The sequence below is a fragment of the Dipodomys merriami genome, unplaced genomic scaffold, assembly GCF_024711535.1.
Source record: "Dipodomys merriami isolate MVZ:Mamm:240054 unplaced genomic scaffold, mDipMer1.0.p SCAF_29, whole genome shotgun sequence".
In the NCBI taxonomy this organism is placed as follows: Eukaryota; Metazoa; Chordata; class Mammalia; order Rodentia; family Heteromyidae; genus Dipodomys; species Dipodomys merriami.
The window spans coordinates 13,390,678-13,404,566 of NW_027204381.1; the positions used below are offsets into that span (position 1 = coordinate 13,390,678).

A 13,889-nucleotide genomic window follows, 5' to 3' on the forward strand; every position below is an offset into this window, starting at 1 on the left:
CCAGGGCCTCAGGCATGCAAGGCAAGTGCTCTACCACTGAGCCACCTTCCCAGCCCCCTAGTTGATTATTTTTTATAGTGACACTTTTATGGTAATTTTAAAATTTCATTTTATGTATTATTATGATTCCCATAGTAATAAATATAATGTTCTAAAGTTGTGACACCCTGTCTTAAATCAACATAAAATTGATGTTTATTGCATACAAAACTCTACTCCTAAGCCAGGTGCCAGTGGCTCACACCTGTAATTTGAGCTATTCAGAAGGCTGAGATCTGAAGATTGTGGTTCTGAGTCAGCCCAGACAGACAAATCCTAGAGATTCTTAGCTCCGTTAACGAGCAAAACACTGGAGGTAGAGCTGTGGCTCAAGTATTAGATTGTGAGCTTTGAGCAAAAAGCTAAGTGAGAGTGTGAGGACCTAGTCTGAGCCCAAGTTCTGGCACATAAACAAAACAAAACTAAACAAAATCTTCCCTTTTAGTTTGGTTCCCCACTTTATTGACGTCAAATTACACCTTTGTATATAATGTACCAGATTCTTTTATGTCTTTAAAATATTACAGTAATAAGTGTCTTTGTAAACTAAAATATTAATAATACTACTCTTTTTTTTTTTTTTTTTTTTGGTCCAGTCGTGGGGCATGAACTCTGGGCTTGGGCTCTGTCCCTCAGCTCTTCAGCTCAAGGCTAGCACTCTAACCACTTGAGCCACAGTGCCACTTCCGGCTTTTTTCTTTTTTCTTTTTTTTTTTCCGGCTTTTTTCTTTTTGCTTATGTGGTGCTGAGAAATCGAACCCAGGGCCTCAGGCATGCAAGGCAAGCGCTCTACCACTGAGCCACCTTCCCAGCCCCTTCAGTACTCTTAATATATTATTTCCTTGCCTTCTTCAGGCTGCAAAGATCCTTCCTATAGGAGAAGGCACTTTTTCCTTTTTTTTAAAATGTTTTTTAATTGTGAAAATAGTGTACAGAGGGGTTACAGTTACATGAGAAAGGTAATGAGCACATTTCCTATTGAGCATTGTTACCTCCTGCTTCATCTTTCCCCTACCATCCCTTCCCTCCCACCTCCACAACTCCTCCCTCCCTTCCCCCCACAAGTTGTAAAGTTCGTTTTCAACATAGTGTCTTGTACATCTCATTGTTATGAGTCAACCTGTATCCCTATTTAAGCATTTTGTTTTTTCCCTTCCCCTCTCCAAATTAGAAAAGTGTATATACAAGATGCAGGGCACCGGAATCAAGTACACTGAAAACAGGGGTTATACTGTGGGGGAGGAACATAGCAAAGAAACAAAAAAAATTACATAGTACATTACAAGTATGTTAAAAACAATAGCAAGAAAGTAAAGAACCCCTGTATTAGTGTTAATTTCACTTAACATCATCTTATATGTACATATGGTCATATGTACATAACTTTTGATCTTTTCTGCTTGTCCTAGACATATACTAGTTATTGTAGATAATGGAAACCATTGGACCTATGTTTCTTTGGGCCTGGCTTACTTCACTTAAAAAATTAAAAATTATATTTTTTCCAAGTCTTTGCATTTCTTAACAAATGGGGTGATGTCATTCTTTCTGATGGAAACATAGAATTCCATTGTGTGTGTGTGTGTGTGTGTGTGTGTGTGTATGACACACACACACACACACACACACACACACATATATATAAACATATATATATATGTATATATCACATTTTCTGGATCCATTCATCTACTGAGGGGCATCTGGGTTGGTTTCATATCTTAGCTATGGTAAATAATGCTGTGATAAACATAGTTGTGCTGGTAGCTTTAGTATAGCCTTGTTCGTGATCGTCTGGGTAAATGAGAAGGCACTTCTACTTTTAAGTATTTCTTTGTATTTTAACAGTTTGAGTATATAACATGTTTCTCTGTAGCTGTCTAGAATATTATATGTGGAGTTTTTTGAGCTTTGGAATTTTGAATATTGATGTCTTTTCCCAAATTGGAAATACTTTCAGCCATTATTTTACTTTGTGTGTGTGTGTCTGTCTTGGGGCTTGAACTCAGGGCCTGGGTTCAGTATCACTCTACCACTTGAGCCCCAGTTCTACTTCTGGCTTTTTTTTGGTAGTTCAGTGGAGATAAGAGTCTCACAGTCTTTCCTGTCTGGGCTGGCTTTGAGATCTCATCCTCCTGAATAGTTAGGATTATAGGTGTGAGCCACTGACACCTATTTTACTATTTTAATTTTATTTTTAGATAGTCTTGCTATATAATAGTCTGGGCCTTGAACTAGCAGTCCTTCTGCATCAGCCTCTCAAGCGCTAGGATTACAAGAGTGCACACCAGATTAGCCATTACCCAATAATCTCTCTACATCTTTGATCTCTTTTAGGAATCCCCAGAATGAGTATATTGGTCTGATTAATTGTGTATAAGTACCTTGGGTTCGATGAATTTTGGGTTCATTGATTTTTCTTTTATCTCCTCTGGCTAGATAATTTCAAATGATGTGTTTTCAAGTTCACTTATTCTTCATTCTGGCTGTATGAATCTGCTGTTAAATTTTTCTAATAAAATTTTTCTTTAGATATTCAACTTTTCAGCCCCAGACTTCCCATTTTATTAAAAATTAGTTTCCCTTTGCTTATAACATCATTTTGTTCATGTATCTTTTTCATTTTTGGTCTGGCTCTTTGCTTTTTCTCCAGCTCCTTGAACTTTTGACAATTGTTGTGAAGTCTTGGTTTATTTAAGGGTGAAGTATATATGTATGTGTGTTTAAACATTTCTGGAGATTTCAATAAGCCATATTTGCCTATTTTTTGAATGCTTTGTTTTTGCTGAATTTTGGACATTTGAGAACACAATGATCTCTCCCAGTCTTTGCAGACTGGCAGGAAAGACTTCACTAATTAATGAGCTTCTGAACCTGGAGATCATACCAGGGTAAAGATGTAATATCTCAGATATTCTCTAGGCATTTAAATTAGATACACCTATGTGTGTGCTTCCCTCCCTGCCCTATGGCTTGTCTCAGAACTACTTCTTACTGGCCATTTTGTCATATTCTTTGGTCCATAATTCCTTTTCCCAGGCATTCACAAGTTTGTAGTTTTCTGCATTTTTCACATACTGTAGCATCTGATACTGCCTTCTGCCTCAAGTCTCTTGTTGTTTCTTATCTGAGCTACAAGTCAGATGAGACAGAAACCAGTCTACTGGTTGCATTTTGCATCTTCCATCCTGGGAATTTGAGACACTTTCTCCCAACCTTATTGTACCACACTGATGAGAATTGAAAGCAAAGGAGTAAAAACATCACAGAACTTCCTACTATCTCACATATGGTGGTTTCTGGATTGGGTGGTCTGTGGTGTGATTAGATCTTTGGCTTGTTTCTCAAGTTTCCATAAAGTTAACTCTTCAGTCTGAGGTTTGTTCATATGATGTTTCTCCAGGAGGCAAAGGTCTGATGCACCCTGCTTCACTATCTTGATGATTTTGCTCTGAAACCTTTTGAGACTCTGCTTTTCATGTGAGATATGGTGCTAGTAATTTGTGACCATATGATGTCACTAACTGAGACAAATTTAGACCGCATGGTGCCCACTACTAACTCAACTTCTGATCGTCCATTTCATCCTCAGTACAAGCACGGAGGACCCATCATTGCTGTGCAAGTGGAGAATGAATATGGTTCTTATAACAAAGACCCTGCCTACATGCCTTACATCAAGAAGGTGAGTGTGAGCCCAGCCCACTACTTCACATTCCTTCCTCTTAGACCCACATGTCACGGCTTATAATACTTTCTATGGCATGTTTCCTAACATCATTTTTAAATTAATTTTTCTCCATTGTTACAAATTTTTCTCCATCATGTTATCCCCATAGGTTTGCCTCTTATTTACCATTTAGGAACTTAGTTTAATCTGGGGTGTAGTAAGGGCTGAGAATAAAGGAGTGGATGAAGCCTTCTTAAAAAGTCTTCCTCCTCTCACGATTCCCAAAGTGGCTGTACAGCATCCTATGCTCCTGCCAGTGACTACAGTGACTGTGAGAATCTCTGAGCCAGAACTCAGAGCTCTAATTGCAATGTGTGCCCAAGCTTAAGAACTACTGAGCTAATACATGGTACATCAGAGGGCAGCAGGGCTAGACTGACACTACCAACAGTTTAACATTCACATGTGCTTTCTTTCACTTGACAGCTTAAGACTTTTAACAGATGCCTTGATTATTTTCCCTAAGCCTCTTTTCTTCTCTTCTACAAAAAATGGGACTAAAAAGAGTATCTGCTTTTCTGAATTATATTGTGGGAGGTCATGTGACCCTCAGTACTGTCGCAAGTATATAGTAGGTGCAAATAAATGACTTTGATAGAATTATTATTTGGTTTGGCCATGGTGTGAATTAAGGAATATTAAAAGGCTGCTGTGAATCTTTCTCATTCAATCCATTAGTTGCCTTTGGCCCTTGATGGCCAGGGAATCACCTCCTGCTGTCACACACAGACTTCTTTTCCATCAGAGGTTACTTCCATTCTTGTAGATTGCAGACCAGACTCAAGCACTCTGGTTGGCTGACTGCTGGCCCTGCCTCCTTCTGACCTGTAGGAAGCTCTCAGGGGAGAGTGCAGGCTGTGTCTGGGCAGGGAGGCATTCCTCATGCTGGAAAGAGGCAAGTAGCCTGGATAGTGCTCATATCTGGCTTCCTCTTCATCCTTGACTGTACCTAGAAAAACTTAACTGTAGGCTTAGGATTTGTGGGTTTCTCCTGCTATGTCTAGTTCCCACTGAAGATTATCTCTGGGGCCCTAGGGCTCTTCAGAGGTTGTTTACTTAATGATGCAGCTGTAGAGGAGGGCTCAAGCAGCAGATGAAGAGAATAGCTCCTTGGGGAACATCTCCTTCTCTGCCATACTTCTCTCGTATCCAGCAATCAGCCCCGCCATCCTGAAGTTTCTGGGAGCACCCCTCTTGAACTGCCTGGAGGCCGGAGGGAGCAAAAATGTGGACCCCATCAGCATTGAGTGGCCTTGGGCAGGTCCCCTCACCTTTCTGAGCCTTTGTTTCATAGTGTACAGAATGGAGAAAAGAATGCCCCCCCCTTTTTTTTTGCCAGTCGTGGGTCTTGATCTCTGGGCCTGGGCACTGTCCCTCACCTTTTCCGCTCAAGGTGAGCACTCTACGAATTGAGCCACAGCACCACTTCCAGTTTTCTGAGTGATGTATTAGAGATAAGAGTCTCATAGACTTTCCTGACTGGGCTGGCTTTGAACCACATCCTCAGATTCAGTCTTCTGAGTAGCTAGGGCTATAGGTGTGAGCCACCAGTGCCTGGCAAGAATGCCTTTTTAAAGACTGTTAGGAGAGAGTGTGAAATAAGACACAAAGCCCCTAACTGTGCTTGGCAGGCACTCAGGAAACAGTAAGTGTCTCACACAGAGTGAAAAGTTAAACAGATGCAAATATGGTGGGAAACTAAGTAAATGTTAAATGTCAGTGAATGACTACTGAAGCAGTCCAGGGCTTTGATAAAGATCTCACCTCTGTCGGAGAGTACATTCTCTAACCTCTCTGTCATCCCCAAGAATTAGAGCATCGGCTGCTCTGTCCTTACTGGCACTTGGGATTTGACACATGTATGCACCCACCAGATGATCTCTGCCTCCCCTATTTTCACAAGAACTAAGTTGAAATAAACAACCTTGTCATAATATCTGTAGGAACAGTTTTTGGGAAATCACCTTTAGGGATACCTGAGCTTAAGAAGCTCAAAGCTTCAGGGGGCATCTTTGCAGGTGGACAGATTCTGAGTTCTGCCCAAACTCTCTTATTATTTCTGTGATCTATGAGGAATGAAATAACCTGGATTGGGAAGATGAAATATGGAGATCTTTGAGTGCTTAACACTATAGTTGATGCTGTGAAGTTATCAGCGGTTATTCTAAGTGATAACATTGTGTGAAAGTGTGCAGCTTCCCGAGAACTTCTGCACTACTGCCATGGGCAGTGCATCAAGACCATGTTATGAAGGCACAGCCAAGCCATTCATGCCCCTGCCCAAGACCAAGCCCTCACTGGCTCAGCGTAGGGTAGACAGGAGGCTGTGATGCCTGATACACTCACTGAAGCTCAGCAGGTATTTTCTTTTGTCAGTTGTGGGGCCTGAACTCTGGTCCTGTCCCTCAGCTTTTCAGCTCAAAGCTATAGTGCTTTACCACTTAAGCCACAGTGCCACTTCCGGCTTTTTCTGCTTATGTGGTGCTGAGGAATCGAACCCAGGGCCTTGTGCATGCAAGACAAGCGCTCTACCACTGAGCTACCTCAGCAGGTATTTTTCAGGTGAGAATATGGCAGCTTCTTCCTGAGCCAGCCTGTTGTAGGCCTGGCTAGGAACTATAACTAGCTTATCAGCTCTGTGCTCTGCTGAAGAGGAAAGAGCTAGAGCTTTACCCGAGCTTTGCTGAGGATGGGTGGCTGCAGACCAGGTGCAAGAGAAATGTTTTAGCTAGATTCTCCCTCTTGTTCTTCAGGTTGCCCCACTTGCAGAACATGCTGCTGTAAAAACTTGGAAAAAATGAGGACAGACTTTAACTTTTCTTTGATTCTCACCCCCCCTTACCTCCCAGGCCTTGGAGAACCGTGGTATCATAGAGCTGCTCTTCACTTCAGACAACAAGGATGGCTTGATGAAGGGAGTGGTCCAGGGAGGTAACTACCAGGAGGCTGTGTGGGTGGCCCCACTGTGCATGTCCTCCAGGCAGGCCTGAGACACAAGCAGGAGTTTCCCTGCTCTCTGTTATTTCCTATGTTCAGGGTACCTGGCTAGGAGCTCTGGGCTGCGTAGACAGATGGCTTATGCCACCCTCCATTACCCCTTCCTTCCTTCCTTCCTTCCTTCCTTCCTTCCTTCCTTCCTTCCTTCCTTCCTTCCTTCCTTTCTCTTTCTTTCTTTCTTTCTTTCTTTCTTTCTTTCTTTCTTTCTTTCTTTCTTTCTTTCTTTCTTTCCTCCTCCTCCTCCTCCTCCTCCTCCTCCTCCTCCTCCTCCTCCTCCTCCTCCTCCTCCTCCTCCTCCTCCTCCTCCTCCTCCTCCTCCTCCTCCTCCTCCTCCTCCTCCTCCTCCTCCTCCTCCTCCTCCTCCTCCTCCTCCTCCTCCTCCTCCTCCTCCTCCTTTTAGCAAATGCATTACAAAAGGGCTTCTAAAGAGCTCAGTTGGTCATCTGTGCCTGCTCCCTGTCCTATTGACCATGCAGGGTACTGTCAGCTCTCTGCTGATGCTACCCAGCTTTGGGCTTCCTCTTATCAGCAAACTGCAGGTCCATTTCCCTTCAATGACACAGTCCAAACCTTGTGGTCACTTTCAGCCCCTGTGCTCCTGGCACACAGCTATTGTTCCTTTTATCATTAGCTTTCTAATGAAAATACACCCAAACCAAAATATACCCCCCACCCCTGTTGCTGTTGTGGTGCCCTTGTGTTTTGTAGTATCATTTAACTAGCATGTTTTTTTCCTCATGCATTCTTCTAACACCTCCCTCCTTCCCTCCTTGCCTCCCTCCCTCCCGCCCTCCCTGGATTCCTGGCTGTTCCTAAATCTAGGGAGCACTGCTGCCTGGGGAACTTTGCACTCATTGCACAGAGCTGTATGGCTGACCTTGCAGGTCATCTTTACAGTGATGCTTTCTCTGAGCACCTGTCTAAAATTGCATCCTGCACTCTAGGCTCTCCAGCTCTCTCTGCCCTGTTTTGCCTTCTAAGCTTTGAAGCCATTTGCTTGCTTGTCAGACTTGGCAAGCTTTGAGCTCCCCAAGGACAGAGGTCTGAAGATGCAGTACCTTCCTGTCAATTGCAGCGGAGCTAGCTCTTCTGTGGCTCCTGCCAAGATGGTCCCTGCCTAGCATATTCTCTGCTCTTTTGTTTCTTTAGCATTTCCTCCCAAAGACTGACCTGCTTGTAGACAGGGACTTTTATCTCCACACCCATCCAGTAGCACCAGGCTTGTGGTTGGCTCAGGGAGTGACTGTTAGGTGAATGGGGAGGAGAAGGCTCTTGTTCCCAGTAGAATGAGCAAAGGGCTGGTCCCTGCCTCGCATAGTGATTCCTGATGTTTCCACAAGGTGGCACTGCCTCCCTGTGACTGGTACTGACGGTCTGCTGTCTTGTCCTGAGCAGGCTGTGGCTTCTGGAGATGGTGGCTTCTTTTGATTATGTAGTTTTATTGTCTCAGACATTGCTGATTAAAAACCTTGGGGAGATGCTTTGTCTATGCCTTCCCTTTGTCCCCCCAGGCCCACCTCTTGTGACCCTGGTGCTACCTGCTGCCTGGAATAACGCCTTTAATTTAAAAAAACACACACACACACACACAAAGAAACACTAATTAAGAAATGTACTCACATGGGCCTAAAGTAAAATAATGGAAAATACGTGTGGAGAAACACGTCACCTGCCTCCTCATCCCATGCCCCAGAAATGGCTACTTTCATGTCTTTAACTTTTTCTTCTGGCACTTTCTTCCCTGTTTCTATATAGCCTGCTTATAGAGCCCTGCATTTATGGATTTAAGATTCTGTCTCTGGCTTTGGGTGTCAGTAGATGAGTGAGTTGGATCCCCACAAGTCAGTGAGCCTGCTTTTTATTTGCAGTGAATCTTTTATCTGCTTTGATTTTTGGTTCATGCTGATTCTCTTTTCACCCACATCCTTGTTCCTTCCTCTATTGTTTCCCCTCCCTCCCTCCGTCCCTCCCTCTCTTCCTTTTGTGCTGGTATTGCTGGGCATGAACTCAGGGCTTTGGCACTATCCCTAAGCTTTTCTCATTCAATGAGGACACTCTACCACTTGACCCACAACTCCATTTCTGGATTTTTGGTGGGTCATAGGAAATAAGAGTCTCACAGAACTATCCTGTCTAGGTTGGCTTCTAATTGATAGCTCCAGATCTCAGTTTCCTGAGTCGTTAAGTTATAGGTATGTGCCCCCAGTACCTGGCTCTTTGTTTTCTCTTCTTTTTTTTTTTCTTTCTGCAAATACTTTTACAAAAATCTTACCAACACACTTGTATTTCTCAGTAGCTGTGCACGCTAGATTCCATGTGAGGTTCCTTCACTCTGTCCGGAGGATGCCTAGCTCTGGATAGTAGCCTGAGCTACTGGCAGTGCCATGCAGCCTCTGTCCTGAGGTTGAGATCTATGTCTTTCCTTCTAGGCGGTGTCCTGAGCTGCCTGGAGTTTTGAAGACGTCGTTTTTCTCATTTCCTAACATCACTGGTCATGTCCAAAGCTCAGTGACATTCTGGCTTCTGATCACTTTCTTCTCCCCCATTAAAAAAAATTCATAATTTTCCTTTTATCTTGGTATTTCACAATGATGATCTTGGGTGTGAGGCAGATTCTAGTCTCTCCCATTTCTCTCCATGGGTGGTAAGATGTTTCTTTGGTCTCTGTGCTTTTCTCATACCATTTTACCACAATTCCCTGGTCCTTTGGTCAGTTGACTTATTTGTACATCAACTCTCATATTAAGTCTTAGTATCTTTAACCTTTTCAACTTTTTACTTCTTTTTGCTTTTTAGTTCTGTTTTCTAGATGACTTCTTCAGCTTTTATCTTCTAACCCCAATCCTTGGATCATGTTTTCTTTAAAATACATTTCATTTCTTTCTGTCAGGGTAGGTTTTTATTTTGGGAGTACTGGAATTGGAATGCAGGGCCTTTATAGGCACCTACCACTTGAGCCATACCTCCAGCCCCCCTTTTATTTTGTTGATCGTGGGACTTGAACTCTGGGTCTGGGTGCTGTCACTCAGCTCTTCAGCTCAAGGCTAGTGCTCTATCTATTGAGCCACAGCACCACTTCTGGTTTTCTGGTGATTTATTGGAGATAAGAGTCTCATGGACTTTCTTGCCCGGCCTGGCTTTGAACCTTGATCTCAGATCTCAGCCTCCTGGGTAGCTAGGATTACAGGTATGAGCCACTGGCACCCAGCTTTTTTTTACTTTAGTTATTTGTTGGAGGGAGTCTTGCACTTTTTATGTCTGGTTTAGCCTCAGCCAGCAGTTGCTTTACCTGAGTCTCCCATGTAGCTGAGATTATAGGCTTTTTCCATCACACCTGCCCTCTCCACTTTTTATTCTTAAGCATTTTTCTTTGTTCTGTCCATTGCTTCTATTTGTTCTGATTTCCCCTTATCTGTTCTGCCCCGTCTTCCAGATAAGATGATGTGGTCAGTTGTCTGGCTTGTAAGGGAGCAGCTTAAACAGAAGCACTGAGCTGCCACTCAGCACTGAGAGTGGGGAGAATGTGGATCGAATCCCTTCCCTGGGGGGTGATGTGGCTGCCTTGGCTGTTTTATTTTTTTTAATTTATTTTTTATTTTTTGGTCGGTCATGGGGCTTGAACTCTGGGCCTGAGCGCTGTCCCTCAGCTCTTCAGCTCAAGGCGAGCACTCTACCACTTGAGCTACAGTGCCACTTCCGGTTTTCTGGTGGTTTATTGGAGATAAGAGTTTCACGGTCTCTCCTGCCCGGGCTGGCTTTGAACCGCGATCCTCAGATCTCAGCCTCCTGAGTAGCTAGGATTACAGGCGTGAGCCACCAGAGCCCGGCTGCCTTGGCTGTTTTAAAGAGGGAACTGGCACACTGGTGTCTGGAGATACTTAAAAATTAAAACAAATTTATTGTCAAAGTGATGTACAGAGGGGTTTCAGTTAAGATACTTTTTAAAAAAGTAAACATTTTCGCGGGCATTTGGCTCAGTCTCTTTTCTGCACATGTGAGAGCAGGGTACTTTTCTGCTTCCTGATGGAGACTAAATCTGATGATGACTGGAATGTAGTAGGTTCTTAGCAAATGCTTGTGGATGATAATATGTCTAATCCATTCATTAAGCACCTACTGTGTACCCTTAGGCACATTTTTGATAATTTTAATAGATAGCATTTTATTGTTCTTATTGAGGTGCTATACAGAGGGTTTACCATTTCATAATTCAGATAATGTATGCATTTCTTACTATTGGACAGTGTTACCCCTTCCTTTGTTTTCCTCCAGTATCTCCACTAGTGGAGATACTATCTTTAAATAGCATTAGATGTTTCCAGAGAAAACGCCTTTGGTATCTTTCTGTAGGTATGTAGAAATCATGGAAGGAATCTACAGGAACCTCCTTTTCAGAAAACTTCTGAAACGTTCTACTTCAGTCTTCCCTCCCACCCCATACCCTTCAGGAACAGTTTTCTTTCTTTTTTTTTGGGGGGGGGGGTCCGGTCGTGGGGCCTGAACTCTGGGCCTGGGCGCTGTCCCTCAGCTCTTCAGCTCAAGGCTGAGCCACAGCACCACTTCTGGCTTTTTTCTTTTTGCTTATGTGGGGCTGAGGAATCGAACCCAGGGCCTCGAGCATGCAAGGCAAGCGCTCTACCACTGAGCCACCTTCCCAGCCCCAGGAACAGTTTTCTAATTGCCTATAGAGCCTGCCAGGAGCTGGGTGCTGGTGGGGAAGGAGGCTTGACAGGGATGTGGGACAGGGTGGGAGGTCTTTACCCATGTGGGGCTGGACTTGGGGACTGGTAGAAACTTCTTTTATTCTTCAAGGCCAGTGAATCTGTTTCCCAGGGTTTTCTTGGAGCTTTACCTCTGCTGTCTCCTTTGTATTTCTGTTCTACCACCATCTGTCTGTCTGTTTGTCCCTTGTCTTGTTCTTGATTAGATGTCAGGAAGGACAGGGCACAGCTGCTTATGTTCAGCCATATTCAGTCATGTGTATCCATTGACTTGAAAGATTTTTGCCTACTTAATATCAGACAGGCCTCACCCGGTGCACTGCTGGAGGACAGCGACATCACAGGACAAGGGGTCAATGTCAAAGGAACCTGAGTTTTCAGTCCTGCTCTGCCTTGTTATTAGAACTCTGGGCCCTCTGAGGTTGTTTTTCTCCACTGCTCTTAGGGACTGAGGTTCTGCAGGGTGGCCGCTTCAATCTCTATCATCAGTCCTGGACCCATGCATGTGGTGGACAGCAAGCATACAAGGGTCCTGGCAGTCCAGTTAAGCAGCTGGCCTAGGCCAAGAGACCTGTGCCCATGACTTACCCTAACACATCTGATAGAAAACCATATAAAATATTTAAAAGTTTTCAGCGGTCAAATTATGGGGTAGAATAGATAATGATACTAGATAATGACATAAAACAGGAGTCTCTGTTCAGATCATGAGCAGGTGCGGGCTACTTGGGCTACAAAGTAAAAAGTAGACTGATGCATACAAGAGAACAGTTAACAGAGGGCATCTTCTGACTGTAAAAGTTATAGCCAGTCACCACAAATGTTAAGTATATGACTCTTCTGCCAGATCTGTGCTGAGTGGTGGGATTTTCGAGATGGACAACGTTACTCTCTTGCTGTTAAAGAGCTAACCTCTCATTGGAAGTGGGAAACAATGTCAGGACTGATTTTATTGTGCTGGGTTTATTGTGGTACATTTGAGATAACTCAAAAAAATCTTCCTGACTTTAAGATGCTGTTTTATCTCTCTCTTTTCCTTTCTCTTCTTAGTGCTGGCCACCATCAACTTACAGTCACAAAACGAGCTGCAGTTACTGACTACCTTTCTCTTAAGCGTGCAGGTAAGTCTGGACCAGGGAACGCTATGAACTCTTAGCACATGAGTGCAGAGATCTTGCATCCAAGCCACTGTGCTCAGGGTTCCTCTGAAAAGAGAGACAGACTCTGAGTCCTCCCAGGCTTTCAGCTTGCAAGAAGAGAAGCTTTGAAACCACTGTGAAGTTTTGCTATACTGGTTGATGCACTTTGTATATGATTTGCTGCCTCTAACATAGGGGTTCTTTTGAAGCTCTTGATTTGAGAACTCCATGAACTTGAGAGTCTGGAGGGAGAAGAGAAACTTCCCTGTTCTTACTAGAAGATATCTGACATTCACCACTAAGGCCTTTCTGGTTATGGAAAGGCTTTTTTTGGTCATTTACAAGACAGGAGGCCTGGTGCACTCCAAGTTAGGTGGAGATTAATATGAGCTATCAAGGAAACAGATGTCATAGGTACCAAGCTGTAGCCTGACTGCAGAGCTGAGGACCTTGCCTCTCACCCTGGCTTCCTGAAGGGTACAAAAGCCCCTAGATCATCTTCAACTGTTGCATGATCCCTCTGGTATCCAGAACAAGAGTAGAGCTGTTGGACTGGTTCTATCAACCATGACCAGATGACTATGGAGGTGCTAAGCTGGTCACCGGGGCATACCTATGGCCCATTCAGGCAGCCATCTATTCCAGATGATGGAATACACAGTCAGTGTGGCCTTGCACAAGCCACTCAGCCTCTCTATGCTTCTGTCTTGTTTTGGTTAACTGGGGATCATGGGAATCCTGACTCATAGATCTATGACGTGACCATTTGAAAAGCACCTGGCACTGGAGCGGATAGAAGCACTAGCCTGGGGGAGTAGCCATGCCCAGACAGGAGCTATACAGCCCATACCATGAATAATTGGGCTTTAAGATCCTAATTTTCTGGTTCAATTTTGTAAGCTTCTACTTCTGCTAGAACTTGGGGTGGGTCTGCTCTGCAACCACCTAAGGCTTCTGGATGAAGGGAAGCAGCAATTGAAGGGTGTGCATCTATGATGTGCCTCTCAGATGTGGGGTCATCCTGGACAGAACACTCTTCCAAAGAGGATAGGCAAAACTTGGCTTGAACTGGAGAGCAACCTAGCCAATATAGGAAAGGACTTCTAAAGAATACTGAATTGTAGTTGGGTGCTGGTGACTCATGCCTGTAATCCTAGCTATTCAGGAGGCTGAGATCTGATGATTGTGGTTTGAAGCCAGCCTGGGTAGGCAAGTCCATGAGATTCTTATCTCCAGTTAATCACCCTAAAACCGGAAGTGGAG

The 13,889-nt window shown here is 43.9% G+C and overlaps 1 protein-coding gene across 2 annotated transcripts in view; it reads left to right on the forward strand.

Annotated features, from left to right (window-relative positions):
• The window catches only part of Glb1l2 (galactosidase beta 1 like 2), a 59,269-nt gene that overhangs the window by 27,432 nt on the left and 17,948 nt on the right, over positions 1 to 13,889 (forward strand). For both annotated transcript variants that reach the window (XM_070038381.1, XM_070038382.1), the window contains exons 6-8: positions 3,632 to 3,724; positions 6,619 to 6,700; positions 12,538 to 12,608. In XM_070038381.1, coding sequence (XP_069894482.1) covers positions 3,632 to 3,724; positions 6,619 to 6,700; positions 12,538 to 12,608 — 246 coding nt within the window. The remainder of the gene's footprint in view (positions 1 to 3,631; positions 3,725 to 6,618; positions 6,701 to 12,537; positions 12,609 to 13,889) is intronic.